Source organism: Camelus ferus, chromosome 4 (genome assembly GCF_009834535.1).
Source record: "Camelus ferus isolate YT-003-E chromosome 4, BCGSAC_Cfer_1.0, whole genome shotgun sequence".
In the NCBI taxonomy this organism is placed as follows: Eukaryota; Metazoa; Chordata; class Mammalia; order Artiodactyla; family Camelidae; genus Camelus; species Camelus ferus.
This window is the reverse complement of record NC_045699.1, coordinates 64,603,895-64,620,178: the sequence shown is the minus strand read 5'-3', so window position 1 is coordinate 64,620,178 and position 16,284 is coordinate 64,603,895. Positions and strand designations below refer to the sequence as shown.

General features: G+C 40.4%; 1 protein-coding gene across 6 annotated transcripts in view; it reads right to left on the bottom strand.

The window, feature by feature from the left end:
- Window positions 1-16,284, bottom strand: part of RABGAP1 (RAB GTPase activating protein 1) — a 134,616-nt gene that overhangs the window by 13,239 nt on the left and 105,093 nt on the right. For 5 of the 6 annotated variants that reach the window (XM_032478374.1, XM_032478372.1, XM_032478375.1 and 2 more), the window contains 6 exons: window positions 15,552-15,677; window positions 14,811-14,954; window positions 12,997-13,038; window positions 12,612-12,740; window positions 1,736-1,828; window positions 1,210-1,320 (listed from right to left, as the gene is read on the bottom strand). In XM_032478374.1, the coding sequence (XP_032334265.1) occupies window positions 1,210-1,320; window positions 1,736-1,828; window positions 12,612-12,740; window positions 12,997-13,038; window positions 14,811-14,954; window positions 15,552-15,677 (645 nt within the window). Of the gene's footprint in view, window positions 1-1,209; window positions 1,321-1,735; window positions 1,829-9,633; window positions 9,673-12,611; window positions 12,741-12,996; window positions 13,039-14,810; window positions 14,955-15,551; window positions 15,678-16,284 lie in introns of those variants that run through there. The other variant, XM_032478376.1, reaches the window with a different exon arrangement.

Sequence of the window (16,284 nt, the reverse complement as noted above, 5' to 3'; positions counted from 1 at the left end):
TCGCCCTGGGACACAGCTATTATTCCACCTCCCCACACTTTACTTGAAAGTAGAGTAGCTGGTGTTAAAATCCAGATCTGTTCAAAATTTTGTTCCATTATTCTATTCCTAAAGAGAGGTAGTAAGAACCAGTAGACACTGCTCTCTCTCCTTGTCTTCATCTTCAAGTGTGAACCGCTTTGAGAATCTAGTGGAAGCACAAACTGCTGAAGAAATACAGTGGCACACAATATTTTCATACACCTGGTGGATGTCAAGGACCCTGTGAAGGTTATAGATCCCACAGGGCTCAACGTATTATGTAAGTCCCCTGTAAACTCTCAACCCCTATGCCTACCTCTAGAACCTCAGAAAAATCAGTGAGCAGAAAAGTAATTTAAGGAGCCTGACAGGGAAATCTTAAGTCAGGTGTTGGCAAACTATGGCCCAAGCGACAAATCCAGTCTGCCACCTATTCTCGTAAACAAAGTTTTATTGGAACACAACCAGGCTCATTCATTTATTCACTGTCTATAGCTATCAGCTACTTCTGTGCCAAGGGCAGAGTTAAATAACTGCAACAGAGACAATATGGTCCACAAAGCCTGAAATATTTACTATCTATCCCTTTTACAGAAAAAGTTTGCCAACCTCTGACCTAAACCATGAATGAGAGACTGCACTTCGTCTAAGGGAAGCCTGTAGTATAGAAAATGGACAAGCACCCTGCCAGGAACACCATCATCTCAAGTTTTTAAGAGTAGGAGAAGCAGATTAAAACAGAACACCTGCCAATAGAAATGATGGATGAAATCGCGAGCTGCGGAGGCACTGAGCTTTATTACAATTGGCAACGCTTACCCAACAGGCAAGAGCAATGCAGGGTGACAAAGTCTGTTCCTGTCTTAGGGGTATGGAAGTTACAATGATTAAATGCTACTGCCAATTGCAACAGCCTAAGAATTAGCCAAAAAGCCTTGCAATCAAACAATGTTTGGAAAGGAGTTCAGGGATTGCATGTGTAATGAAGAATGAGGTAAGGAGGGCTTAATGAGATAATCAATGACCCCTGAAGGAAAAGAGGGAAGTAGTACTGACGAGAGCAGGCTGCATCAGAAGAGGGAAACTTTGAAGGCAGGTGACTAGAACAACACTACGATTCAAGGATTTCACTTGATTAAGGGAGAAATGTTTCAATGTAATCTATCCCTTCAGACAAGTCAGACTTACATTATCCAGGTCCTTCCGCAGGGCAATCTTGCTAGTCACCAGCTCATGGGCTAAGTCATCGTTTTCCTGTTCCAATCTCATGTTAGCTTCTTGTAGACGCCTATTCTCCCGCTGAGGGGTAGAAAGAAACGAGTTACAGACATAAAAATCAGATGGAAATGACAAGTTCTCAAGGTTAACCCTCAAAACTGCCTGCCAAGTCCTATGGGAATCATGGGAGACATGGCTGGTCCTAATGTGCTACCAATCAACAGGTTCCTACTTTGCCTCCACAAGGCATATTTAACTGATTCAAGTGACTGTCCAGCAGTTACTTCTTATGAATTGTGACAAAAGCCCACTGAGCTGTAACAAACTAGGCAGCTGGTTTGAAGCAAAACAGATCTTGCTTTCTCATTTGCAAACTCAAACTGAAACTTAAACCTAGAATAGTGAAATTGAATTTTAAAAAGAACTCACTGAAGCACAATTATGTGAAATGAAAGGCGGAAAGCTCTTCACATCACCTGAGACATAAGCAACAAACCTCAAATCGCTCAATGGGGTCTTCTTGTTGGGCCTGCTGTTCTCTCATGGTGTGATACTCTTTTTCATATTTTTTCAACTTCTTCTGACTAATCTGTAGGATAAAACACAGCACAAATTAAAAAGTATCAGAGAGGGGTGGGTGCTTCAGGGCCTGCACCAAAGACCAAGACCTCTGCTGACGCAGGCACCTCCAGTTACTATGGAAGTGGTGTTTCCTGCACATAAGCCCAGGACCCAAAGGTCTTACTCAATGACCACCATGCCCAGGGTTCTGCTGGGGATAACTGGTTCCTGAAGTTTTCCCCAAGTGTTAGAATGAACACCCAACAGATAACCCCTCCTACCTGAGTTCTAGGTCTGACTATCCTCCATCCTCCTCCTCCTCCTCATCACCACCACCCTCACTGACCATTTTATTTAGCACATACCAGCACTGCTGCAAGAGGCTTTACATCTGACCTCATGACACCTCTACAAGGTGCGGTATATTATCAGCCTCATTTTATATGCAGGTTAACTAAGGTATAAGGAGGTAATGTAACTTGACCAAAGTCACTAAGTTAGGAGCTGGCATATCTAGGATTTGAGCCCAGACTGCTAGATGCCACCCAAAGTCCAAGCTGTCGCCCCCTCACTGTCCTACCACCTAGCACTTTCCTCTGTACTAACAACTTCCGTGCTGCTTTCAAACACGAAAAATTCTCCTGACAATTCTCCTTAAAAACACAGTTCTGCTGAGCATTCTACTTAGCCACTCTTCCACCCCATCAAACTGTCCTTTCTCTCAAGCTTTTTCTTATCAACTACTGCAAACCATTACACTGCTGATTCACAAATCAGACTTTTAGCCCCCGAGTTCCAGGTTAATTAGAAATCTTAGAGCTAGTCTAGTCTACCTTCCTTATTTTATAGGGGGAAAAAACTGACACCTAGAAAGGAGATGGGACAAGCCCAAGTTTGCAGCATACTGGTGTCAGCATCTCCAGTTCTCTGTTCCACTATTGCTTTTTTCTTTAACTCGAGCTGCCTGGTGTTCCCTTCACATTGACTCTGTGGACACCAGCCCTTGTTGGGATGCTTACAGGTCTACCTCAAACAGAGCTTATTCCTGGAGTTTGGCTACTGCCCAAGGGAAGGCAGCCAGGAACATAATAGCACAATGCCCTGGCTGCTGTCTACAGAAAGATGCCCATTAAACACTTGGGGTGAGGCCACAAGCTGGAGTGGCATCCTTAAACCTAGGTCTTCTGTGGTTTAAGGCCAATGCTGGGGTAAACGTTTACTGTACATGTAGGTGATTCACAACGAAAGCACCGAAATAAAACATCAGTGTGATCCATAAATGTATAAACAATCCTAACAGATCAATAGTAGAGGAACAGAAAATAAATAAGGCTTGTGGGCAGCAAACACTTCCCCCTAGTACTCTGTGCTGTCAGTCTGTGTAAATGACAAGGGAGGGCAATGGATATAAGGCTCCCCCTAGTGCTCTATAAAACTGACACCAAATCCTACGAAACATTCTCACAAATCTTCAGGATTCTTCAACTTTTCATTCTCATGCTGGGATAAGAAAGAATTAACATTTCCCCCAATAAACATACATTTTAAAAAGCTAATCACAAAATAATTTCTTCTACATTTCATTATCCTTTATTATAAATGCCTCATTCTCAGAGTAAAAGGGTTGCATCTCCCCCAGCACTGTACCAGCAGTTATGTGTAACAAGCGCCTGACAAATGCCAGACCCTTTACACATGTCACTCATTTGGCTCTTACAGTTTTTTGATAGGATATGGACATTTTCTTTATGTGTTTCCTATGTTTTCTGCATTGAACATGAATTACTTTTATAATTAAGTTAAAATAAATGCTGTTTAAAAATAATTCTCGTAACTATTCTGAGCTTCTCTAAGACAGAGCTCTGCTCATACACAGAGCTTGCTAGGTCGTGTTCTGACTTCGTTACCTACTCAGGTTTGCCTTCCTGATTCTCAGCCTCACTTGTTCTCAGTCTCTCTCTTACTCCTTCCTTCCCTTTAAATACCTCACCCCTATCCTCATCACAAACAAACCCCAGTAAACATAACACTGCTTACAATGGGTTCACAGCTGGTCCTGACTTCCACTGCAGATGGCTGCGTACCAGAGCCAACTAGTTTAGGCTGCCTGAGGCACAACCCCCACGAAGACAACTGATGCCTGATACCTGAATGGGGAACAAGAGCTATCACAGCAGCAAAAACAGCAACTCAAGCATCCTTCTGAGGCTGCACCCAGGACAGGCCAGCACCTCTCAGCCTGCCCATCCCACTATCTGTGAATTCTCCAGGTCAGAACTGTGTCTCACTCATCGCTGTCCCCTGCCCACGCACATAGAGAGTGCCCAGAAATGCTTGCTAAATTCATGAGAAATGACCCCCTCTTCTGCACTGACCTTTCTTCTAAATGGAAATGGCAACCACAGTGAATGCACACTGCGAGCCTGCTCCCCGCCTGTGCAGCCCTGTGCTTGGATTCCTCCTATTCACCTTTCAGATCACGGCTCCAACATCACTTCTTTAGCGAGCCCTTCCCTGACACCCTCTTCCCCTTTTGTTACATATTCTCATAGCATCAAGTCAATCCTCCATGGCACCTGTCCAAGTACACAATTATTTATTTATGTGCTTACTTGACTGTCTGTCTTTCCACGAGGAAACAGGCCACGTCTGTTTTGCTTACCACCATTATCTCTAGGGCCTACCTCAACGCTTGGAATATAAACGAGACTTAATCAGATGTTGATCAGATCAAAGCCAATGGCCTTCCTTTTAACCTAATAAAGATGTAAGCAGGGACATTTATTTAATCGATAGTTGAGCCCCTCTATGTGCCATGTTCTTTGCTAGGCATTAGTGACACAGAGATACGCAAATTCAACAAGGACAAGAACTCTCACATGGTGAGATTCCTAATGGCTGGAACACAGTAAGCATGAAAACACTTAATGAAGAGACATACTCCCCACCCTTCAAAGCCCAAAGTTCATTTTATCTGTCTCCTACTTGTATCACTAACATTTTAACTGAATTCAAGAAGGGAAGCTATGGAATCAGCCCAAGAGCTCTGGATCACACCCACTGTTGCTGACTCCTATCAGAAGGCTGTGGAAATCACAGCTTCATGTACAGGGGTATTTTTGCCCTCACAGAAGATTAAATTTGAAATCTGTTCTGTTTAAATGTACTTCCAGGGTTGGGGGCAGGTTCTAATAATTTCCTGGGATAAGACTTGACTCTGTAATTTAGGTAAAACTAATTTTATACCTCACTTCAATTAGCACAGTGGTTCTTAACACTGTTAGAGACAGTCCATGTTGATGGTCCCCTGAGAGCCATGGTTCCCATAAGAAAGGACAGAAGCTAACTCCACCCCCACCCACTCCCAGCAATAAAATGCACACCATTTCAGAGGGCTCATGGGCTCCCTGAGGCCCATCCACAGTTCCAGGTTAAGAAACCCTGAATCAGAAAGAAGGCGGAGACTTGGAATGTGACAGTTGGATATTTTGGCAGAAGTAAACATTTACTCCAAAACATCTCTCCCTTTGGTCACTTACTTGTCATTACTCTGTCACAGGAGTTAGATTATGTTCTCTCTTAAAACACGTGCTACTTGCCCTGGGAAGGCTGGTCCCCGATCAGCCCCTAGAACAGGCAGGGATGTCCCGGCCCACACGGATGGAGAAAGAGCTTCTGACCTGGATGGGAGGCAGCTAGCACAGTCTACCACTAAGAGCTTGGACAGACCAAGGCTTGAGTCCTGTCTCTGCTGATGTATCACTGTGTGACTGAAGGCAAGCTGCCTTATCTCAGCCTCAGGTTCCTCATCTGTGAAAATGTCAACAGTTCATACGAGGACTATTATTATGAGGACCACACGATATAAAGCATATACTATAAAGAGCTGAGAAGAATACCTGGCTCACAGTGAAGTCTTTATTTTTAAATAAAGGGTGGCTAAGACATGGAAACAACCCAAATGTCCATTGACAGATGACTGGATAAGGAAGATGTGGTATATATATACAATGGAATACTACTCAGCCATAAAAAAGAATAATGCTATCTGCAGCAACATGGATGGACCTGAAGATTGTCATTCTAAGTGAAGTAAGCCAGAAAGAGCAAGAAAAATGCCATATGATATCACTTACATGTGGAATCTAAAAAAGACACAAATAAACTTATTTATAAAACAGAAAACAGACTTACAGACAGAACAAACTTATGGTTACCAGCGGGTAAAGAGGGTACGAAGGGATAAATTGGGAATTCGAAAACTGCACCTCTTGGGGAGTGATGGATATGTTAGCTATCTTGATTGTAGTAGTGGCTTCATTGGTGTATATATATATATATATATATATACACACACACATGTATATATCAAAATTCATCAAATTGTACATCTGAAATATGTGTAGTTTACTGTACAGGAACCATACCACAATAAAGGTGATAAATAAACAGACAGACAGATAAGACAGACGATGGACAGATAGATAGTTTGTTACTATTATCTGCATTCTTGTCCTGAATCAGAGACAAAGCCATCCTCTGAACGTGTGCTGCAAACAATGAGCCATTTAAACAAAGTCCATTTAACACACAAAAGCAGGAAATAGGTTGCTAATAGGAAATAGGAGTTGATTCTGAAGTCTGGCTTAAAAAACTCTCAAAGGCCAGAACCCTTGTTGAGCTGAACTCATAGAAAGTCCAGTGTAGGTGGGTGGTTGAATGTTAGTAGCTCTGCATGAAAAGGCTGGAGTATACTGTGTGGGTGAGTGGGTGGGTAGGAAAAGGTACATTAAGGAGGTCCTGACCCCTAAGCCCTCACTGCTAAACAGAGAAATCGGACACAAGTTCATCTTCCTTTTTCAATTATTGATTAAAAGAATCTGAGATTTACATAGGAGTTAAGACAACATGCTACCTCTACACCTACTATTTTCTTTAATCCTCAAAACAACTTTCTGAGACGGGTATAGCAGGGACTGTCACCCTCACTGCACTGGGGAACTGAGACCTAGATAGGAAGAGGGACTTTGTCTAAACTCAAAGACCCAGTCTATTCAGTGGCAGTGCCAGAAAAAACGCAAATCTGGGGCGATTCTTGTTTCTTATCCATCTCTGTAGCAGGCCCAGCACTGAATACAGTTCTCAGCAGATAAGACAATCTACAAATGCTTGTTGACTTGAACTGGCTTAAAGAGAGCAGGTGCAATTTCTCTCTCTACAGCCTTGCTGTGTTAACCTACTTTGGGTCACACAGCAGAGCAAAGCCAGGATGAGAGCCAAGATTTGTGGGACTCCTAGGCCTGTGCTTATAAGCACTTGAAAAAATAATCCTATGTAATTTCTGAGCCTTTTTATTTAATTTGTTCAAATAGTTCAGACTCGAACTCCCTCAAAGATCACTAAACAGAATTAGGCAGCTTTGTTCTACCATCAGAATATTTTTCTAAAACACAAGAAGTAAATTAGTAGCAGAGGACCCCAAAACAGATAAGGAGCAAGGGAGACCAGCTTCTTAAAATAAAGCAAGGTAGCGAGCACTGCTATCCTTGCAACAACCAACAAAATTTAGAGTTCAATGCAGGGAAAGAGAATATCCACTCAGAAGCTTCCTCATGAAATCCAATTATAAAAGGTAGAGACAATCAAAGAAGTGAAACTAGCCTGGCCTAGCTATAAGGAAAATGGAACTGAGCTACATTGCACAGAGAGTAAGTTTTGACACTGATGTGGAGACTAAGCAACCCATCCTTATACGACAAACATCACCAAAAACGGGCCTATATAAGTGGCTCTTATCTCATTCCTTCAATCCCTCAGGCATTGTAAAACACAATGATGATAAAGCATTGACTTCAGAGCCTGAAATTCCTGGGATCTAATCTCAACTCCATCACTTACTAACTGTGTACCCTTTGGGAGTTATCTTCAACTCTCTATAGTTATTCAGCTTACACATCTGTAAAATGACCTCATGCAGTCACTGTAAGGATTAATTCACTATATGTAGACACTATGTAGGATTCTGTGAACACATCAAGAAACAAGACTGATGAAGTCATGACAATCACAGAGCTTAAAACTCTAACACATACTAACTACACAAATGATCTGAGCAGAGAATGAAGTTCAAACTAGTGTTGTTTTTAGCTCATGAATAAGAACATGCGCCAAGGGCAAATATTCCCAAATGCCAAAGAGTTTTCTGATTCTCCAAATAGCAAATAGTTAGGATTACATTAACTGAGAGATATTGCAATTTGGTTTTTGTAGTAGTATTATTTTTTTTTTTTACAGGTAGTTTGTGAAGTCTAGAACATTCACTTTATGTTTGAAATAACAAACTCCAATGAAGCAATGGTTCAGAAATTCCATTTCACCATAGTATTCTACAGCAAAAGGTCAAGTCTTCAGATTCATTCTAAGAAACCCACTGAGGCAGCTCCTTTAGCATGGTTCCTGCTTCTTCTAAACCTCACATATCAGACTTGTTCTCAAAAATTCCTGTATAGACATAGAGAAACAGCTGTTCTCATATATTTCTTGAGTCAAAAACTTAAAAGACCTAATTACTTTTTTTCTATTTCCCCCCTCTAAAGAAGGCACATGGCACAGTTATGCGTGTAAAAAGGTTATGGAGTTCCAAGGAACATTCATGATCTCCTGAAAAAATATATTTAAGGTGAAATTCCTTTAAGATCTTCTATCAGAAGTGGAAACAATTTTTCTATTTCAGGTCACTCACCCATGGAGGGAGAGAAATTCAATGGACAGTTGAGTAAATTTTTGATGTATGTTGTTAAATTTTAGATTAAGAGCGGAGGATCTAAAACTCAAAAAATAAACAAAACTCAGTCCCATAAATAAACTAAGGAGAGAAAAGAAAGGGAGAAGTAAAAGGGCTGAAAAGAGAGAAAAGTAAAGAAAAGCAGGTAAAGGCAGATACAGGGAAGGATTTACGAAGAAAAGGAAGAGACGGCACCAAGAGGAATATAGACCTTTGTGGGCAACACACCCACCTTGTGGCCATTTCAGATATTGCCACACCAAACTTAACTCCCACTGCACTTCTGCACTGAGAAGAGGCAGTGCAACAGAATGGGAAGCGTTGGGAACGTAAGAGTCAAAAGAACTGAGTTCCTCTAGGGCTCTTGTCACTGCCAGCCAGTATCAGCTGGGTAAGTCACTTGACTTTTATAAGCCTCAGTTTCCACACTTTATTTGCCCTACACAGTTCACAGGGTACAGTGAGGAAGAAATGAGATTCTTATAAAATCTATACAAATACTGGAAATTATAACATCCCAATTGCTTAAACACAAGACACTAACAAGAACAGGTATTTGTTTCCTGGACTGGCATGTAAGACGAAGTATTCCTAATTCCCACCTTAATCAGGAACTGTAACTGAGAAAACTGAGTCACAATTTTTTTTTAATTAAAAAATAATGGAATGGGATTCCACTGAGTTATGGAGCCAATGCTTCCTTTCTAATTTCTACACCACGAAATTGAAAAGCTAGTTTCCAAGCCATTCCCACAGCAGGAATCCCCTTTTCCGTGTCTAGAGGGTGCTCCAAAGCCCCAGAGGGTCACGTGCACTCTGTGCTGACCGAGGCACTCCCAAGTAGTGCAGTCCACATACCGCAGGGCTCATAATTGAGCTTGCCAATGATTTTTCTTATTTAAGCTGACAAATTATCACTGTGACTGAGGTCTTTTGTCACTATTTGGCTCAACTATTGCCTCTGTCTCCCTCAGTATTTTTTGGTATTAAGTATAGCTGCCAGAATACAACTAATCATCGCTAACTAAACTGTACACACCGTATCTCACCTTTTAGCAGAAGCAGCTCATTCTCTCATGTCCTGTTGAATCTGTAGGCTTTCCATGCTGAGTCAATTTCAAAACAAAAAAAAAATTACTATCTTTCTCACTCGGCATCACACGCAAGGAGGGGGATCACCCGCAGCGCACCCTCGCCACGCCAAGTTCCCCGGGAATTGCGCGTCTAAGCGGTAACAACGTGTGCTGTGCTGCCCTGTCTACTTTAATTCCTCGGTAGTGCAGGCAAGGGAAAAAAGACATGAGACACCTCCCATCTGGACTTTGGAAATAAAGAATCCATATAATGAAAACCCAAAAGGTAAAACTTTAGGCTAGAAGCTATTTTTAAAGCCTTGCTCAAATCCATGTAAACTCTTCCTTGTAAAATACTTGGAAGAAACTCAACAGAATATTCATTTATTCACTCATTCAACCGATATTTATAAGCAGATCCTATCCTTATGCTCAGGATTCAGCAGCAAGCAAAAGAGATAAAGTCCCTTCTGATAATTCCAGTCTGTAGGGAGAATGCAGGTAACAATGAAAGATATGAAATAATATTAAATAGCAGTAAGTGGTATGAGGAAAATAGGAGACAGGGTGTAAAGAGTTGGAGGGAGCTGCTACTTCAGACACCAAATTAGAGAAGGCCTCTCTGACGACATGATCACTGAGCCTAAGCCTGAATGAGGTGAGGGCGAAGCCACGAGGACGTCAAGGAGAACACCACAGGCCAGTACAAAGGTACAAAGAGGGGAACATGCGTGCATGTTTAAGAACAGTAAGGAGGCCGGGTGTCTGAACTGGAAAGCGTAAGGGGGGAAAAGTAGTAGTAGCTGAGATCAGAAAGGCTACCAGAGGTCAGATGGCGCCAGGCCTTGTGGATCAAGGCAAGAACTCTTGAGTTTTATTCTGAGGTAAAAAGCCATTTGAGTTTTAAGCAAGGGAGAGATGAGATCAAGAAAATTCTGGGAGGAAACCACTGTGGGGACAGGAGGATCAAGGAGTCTACTGGAATATTCTAGAAGAGAAGTGATGAGACAGTTAGATCAGGGTGTTAGTGATGAAGAGGGTGGGGAGTTGCAGATTCACAATAATACGTTTTGACGACAGGGCTTGGATGCGGACTATGAAGACGTGAAATGTGAGAGAGAGAGAGAGAGAGGGAAGCAGAGGATGGGGTCACGTTCTCAGGCCTGAGCAACCAGGTGCCGCAAACTGAGAAAGGAGCAGGTTTTGAACAGGAAGAAATGATAAGTAAGAGGCAGCATCCTCTATATGCTCAGTCACGCTGAGGAAGAGTGACTTAGGAACCTCAGCTCACTTGGTTTCGTGCTCTGTGCACAAACCCATCATCTGTGTAAATGTTACTGAAGACTTTGTTTGGTATCTGCTTGAAAAACCAGGGAGGAAATAATCACAGCAGTAGCCATCATTTCTTGAACCCTCACTCGTTACCAGGCACTAAGCATTGTACACATACTGCAGTTAATCCGCACACATAAAAGCACTTAACCACAGTACCTGGCACATTAAATGTTATCCATAATACTAGTGAAGTACGTAACATTAAGTTGGATGATCTTTAATGATTATTTTAATTTCTAGAAGTTCTAGTTCTTTTTTTCCCCCCAAATCCCCATTCACTTTATATTATGATTTCTATTGTTTCTCTGGTTAATAGGTAGTTTTTGTATCCCCTCCTTTTACAAACATGGTGGCTATTCCAAGGTCCTAACTTTATGCAGAGATTTCAGTTTCAGCTGACCCCAAAGGCCCCAAATCATATCATACGTCTTCATGAGCATTAAAACCCTAATACTGATGGTTCCATATTTCCTTGGGGTACTGCTTTATCAGTTCACATACCAGCTCTGAAAGCTGCTTTGTTTCAGGTACCTGGGCATGTCCCTTTTTTCTTTCAAGTTAATCCAGGTATTTAAATATTTCCTGGATTATACATTACCTAGGATCTACATATGTTTAAAGAAGGGTAGCCTGAGTTAGCACAGTCTAACGTATAACTAGAAGTCTAATATTATTTGACAGATAAGGAAATTGTGTCTTTAACAGGCGAAGTAATTCTGAATTCACGTCTGATTCCAAGCCCATGCTCTACTCAGTAGATAGTGAAGCTCCTCCCCTACAACATCTGCCCTGATACACTGATCATAGCTCTACCCTCTGGAGTCACTTTAAGTAAATGTGACAGTCTTTTATGCACCCTACAAGAATCTGAATACAGCTATTTGTTCTGTCCTCCATTTGCCTCCATCCCTCAAATTCCAAACTAAACTCCCTCAATTACTTTTTCTTCTTTAAAAACAAAGCTTAATTTTAACATGAACATAAGGAGATCCTATTTTTTTCACCTTAAAAAGGGACAGGGATAAATGAGGAGTTTGAAATTTGCACCTCTTGGGGGACTGATGGAAATGTTAGCTATCTTGAGTGTGGCGGTGGTTTCATAGATGTGTACATCTACCAAAATTCATCAAATTGTACATCTGAAATATGTGTAGTCTACTGTACAGGAATCATACCACAATATAGGTGTTAAAATGATACGTCATAATGTCCGACTAGGAGTGCTAAAAGTGAATGAGTTTCCTTCATGCATTATTAGTTTCATGTTAGGGAATTTCTGGCCATAACAACAAATATTGAAAGTTAAAGGACAGCACGGCGGAAATTATGAAACCTGAGTTCTGCCACTAACTAACCATACAACTCTAGGGAGCTGCAATCTTTCCAGTGTATTTCTTTGTCTTCAAAATGGGGATAACAACATCATTTCCAGAGTTCAAAGACTGGGGAAAGCAATGAAATTTAACACATAAGATACAGTATATATGAAAATATTTAGAAAATTATACCTATAAAAGAAAACATTATTATTAATACATTATAAATGTTGATAGTTTGATCAGGAATAGTGAGACATTAACTGAATAAAATAATCTAAATTAATGCAGAAATTATTTTACCTTCATGTTGCAAGCTAATTCCATTAGTTTTTTTGCATTTTCTTCTGAGCGATATCTCTTAGGAAGCTGCACCCTGAAGAACTTCAAGGCACCTTCAAAGTCTGTCAACAGCAGGTCATCCTTGGAAGTCTTGAAAAAAGAACAAAGTACAACCATGTACAGAAAAAATTTTTTGCTAAGAAGGTGCCCAAGAAGCATTTTATAATCCCAGCACCTTTAAAATCCCCAGAAAATACTTCTTAGCCTTTGCCAGAGCTACTTGCACATATCCACTGTCAGGGATAATGCTAGAGCAACGCGGCTGCTCAGAATGAGATTAAGACCAAGATATTGCAAGTGCTGAACAAGGAATGCCAGATAATCCAGCTTACAAATAAATGTGTACCTTTAGTAATCCAAGGGCGACATTAAAAATAACACTTATCCCCTAAAAGAGAAAACACAGAAAACATTTTCAATGTTTATATCTGGACTATTAAACTGTTTGTCTTCAGAATATCCCACAATTTTAGAGAAATTGTAAGAACTTAAGTAAAGAAATGGAATCTCTTGGAAAATAAAAATCACAAGTCCACCACTTAAAAAACCACTTAAAGCAGACCCAGTCTCCCATTTTTCTGAGAGAAGAGATTTTCTAGCCCTATTCCCACATTCAAGAACGCTTCCCAAAATATTCAGTGCTTCCAAACTAAAACATTAGTCATAAAATTGTGATCTATCAGAAAATAACTCCAAGTGTAACCATCACTCTGTCCATAAACTCTATGTAACAGAACTGAATCTGCTCAGGGTTTCCTCCAATCTGCCTTTTTCATCTAACCATTCTAGGAGTGATGGAGGCAAAGGATATATGAGGGGAGGCACTAACATCTGTCGAGCAAATTTAACTTTTTAAGTTTCTGGGCCTCAATTTCTATAGTAACTAATATTCTCCCAAGGGTTTTCTGAGCTAATCAGTTGAAAAGTTCATGTAAATTACTTAGCATGCCACCAGACCCATAGTAACTACTTAACAAACGGTTGTTTATAATAGTGAAAAACTAGACAATTTAAAGGTCTGAGATTAGGAACTGGTTATATAAATCACGGTATATTCAAAGAATGGGATACTTGGCAATGCTATTTCTCAAAATATTTCAAGCTGGACAGAAAATACAAATTTCTTAAAGGCTTTTGTATGTTCTGAATATGGGATAATTAAACAAAAAGGATGGTACAGATGTGTGTCTGTCTACAGATATTCAAGTATATGAAATAAAGAGGTTACCAAATAGCATAATATAGCAATATTTTCATCTATTTTATATACATACAGAATATACATTCTTACATAATATTCCATATGAAAAAAGCTGTTCCATAAAGAAATTACACATGCACATATATGAACACACACACATAAGGCTGAAAGAATATACACCAAATGCGAAAAGCAGTTACCCTTTAGACAGCTGGATTATGAGTATTTTAAAATCTTTTTGCTTATATTTTCTATAGTTTCTATGATGAACATATTTTTGAAATTAGTTTTTCTTCTTAGGTACACACACACCCCAAAACCCAAAAATATACTGAGGCAAAGACTGTTATTTACTCTAATATCTATCTTCTTCTAGTAATACAGCCCCAATTTTTAGCAAATTCCTACCCAGCTTGGAAAAAAAAAAAAATTCTCCCTTGCAGCTAGGTATGATCACGTACTAAGTTCTAGCCAGTAAGAGGTTAAGTGGAAACATGGGTGGAACTTCCAGAAAGTCTCTTTTCAAAAGAGGGGATGCACCCCGCCTCCCCACCCCTAACCCTCCTGGGCTTAAATACAAAGACGGTGGCCAGGGCTCTCATCAGCCACAGGGACAAGGCTGCATTCTGGGGAAGGCAGGTTACCACCAACATTCTGATTTTTCCTACATGAGAGAGAAAAATAAACCTCTACTTTACTTAGTCACTGTTATTTTGGATTTCTTCAATGCAACCAAACCTAATACTAACTAATACAAATGCCTCATGTGTGTTTTGTTTTTAAAGTAGAGAGTACTTTTTAACAAAACATGATTATTAGCTTCAGTTCAAGGAAGAGTCACTTAAACCTGGAGTTTCCAGCAATGAAATAAAATGAGAACAACAAATTCTGTTTTGGCAGAGCTGACATAGGAAGGACATACAAACAAAAGCCAAAGTGCTGTGGCCTCTGATACATACCTCACATAAAAGCAGGTCGATGATATGGAAGACCATGTAGAGGGGGAATTTTGCAGTAAAAAGCGTAAGAAACCACTGGGAGGCATACATGTGTGCTTCAAGGCTTATATCCAGGAAGTGGTTGTACAGGTCAGGAATGTATTCCTGAAATAGCAAACTAATTAGTTTTGGGCACATGTGCAGCTATTCAACTCCTACTCAGGAGGCCCATAAATCTGCCAGAAATAGGCCAAAAAAGTCACCTACGTGTGTTTTTCTAAAAACCGCCAAGTGCTCAGAACACTCATCATCTGGTATTAAACTGGCACTGAACTCTAGTTTCTAGTCCACAAAGTAGCTCTAAAGAGGAATCCCCAAATGGTGACAAATATTTGGAAGAATAGTATTTCTCTCCAAGTTATGAAATGTTTGGGAAAGTTTGTTTCACTTTTATTATGTGATCCCTAACCAGCCAGCTTCAGAGCCTTGGCAAGTATCTCCTGACTGACTTCCATGTTAAAGTCCCCCACAAAATCATCTGATCTTTTGGGTGTTTGTAAGATTGAAAACCCAGCTCATACCCATCAGGTTAACAGCTTATTAATCTTGGTATCATCATTACATAGTGAGAAATGAAAAACATAAATCCTTAACCTTGGATGGCTCAGGACATCACCATTGTTCCTTGGCACCATTTCATCAATTCACTTCTTCCCCGTCCTGCATTCTTAATGGCAAATGCAAGCTAGATTCTCTTTTTACCTGCATGAGGCGCTCCAACTGGTAAAATTTGCAATGCAAATCTTCAAAGTTTTGCTTGAAAAGTTCCCTGAGACCATAGTCAAACATGATCTTGACCAGAACACTGAATGCCTGTTCCTCAGGCATCTGTAACATATAGGGAAGGAAGAAAGGGGAGGGTCACAAACATACAGAAGTTTTCTCAGTATGTTAAATTCATCATTCAACCCTCTTATCTGAATACTAGGAAATTTAGCAACATGCAGGAACTCAGATCTGTAGCTGTGTTTTATAATATGAACTCACTCAACCAAGGCGTATCTAACAACAGTGCTGCTCGACGCCAGACACCGTTCCTGTCCTTGGGAAGCCGCCCATACAACCAGCATACGGTAACAGTAATATGAATTAGGTAGAAAGATCAGAGGGAACACAAAAACAAGAAAGCCTGAATCGCAGGAGGAAGCCACGAATCGGCTTTGTAGGGAGGACAGGATTTGAACAGAGTAGGAACAGGCAGATACTCAAGTGTGTGTTTCATCTTTCCCAAATCATGAGACTTCTGTTATAGTATTTAACCTCTTTACCAGTTATTTCATTCTAGTAAAAATGTTTTTCTCCCTCATTGTTACTAAAAACATGGCTAGTTACAGAAGACCCTTACAAATTCTAAAGTTTGAATTAATGCTTAAAGTACTACAGGAAAGTTTGCAGTAATACTTAAAATACTACCAAAATCCTAATTCACTTCTAT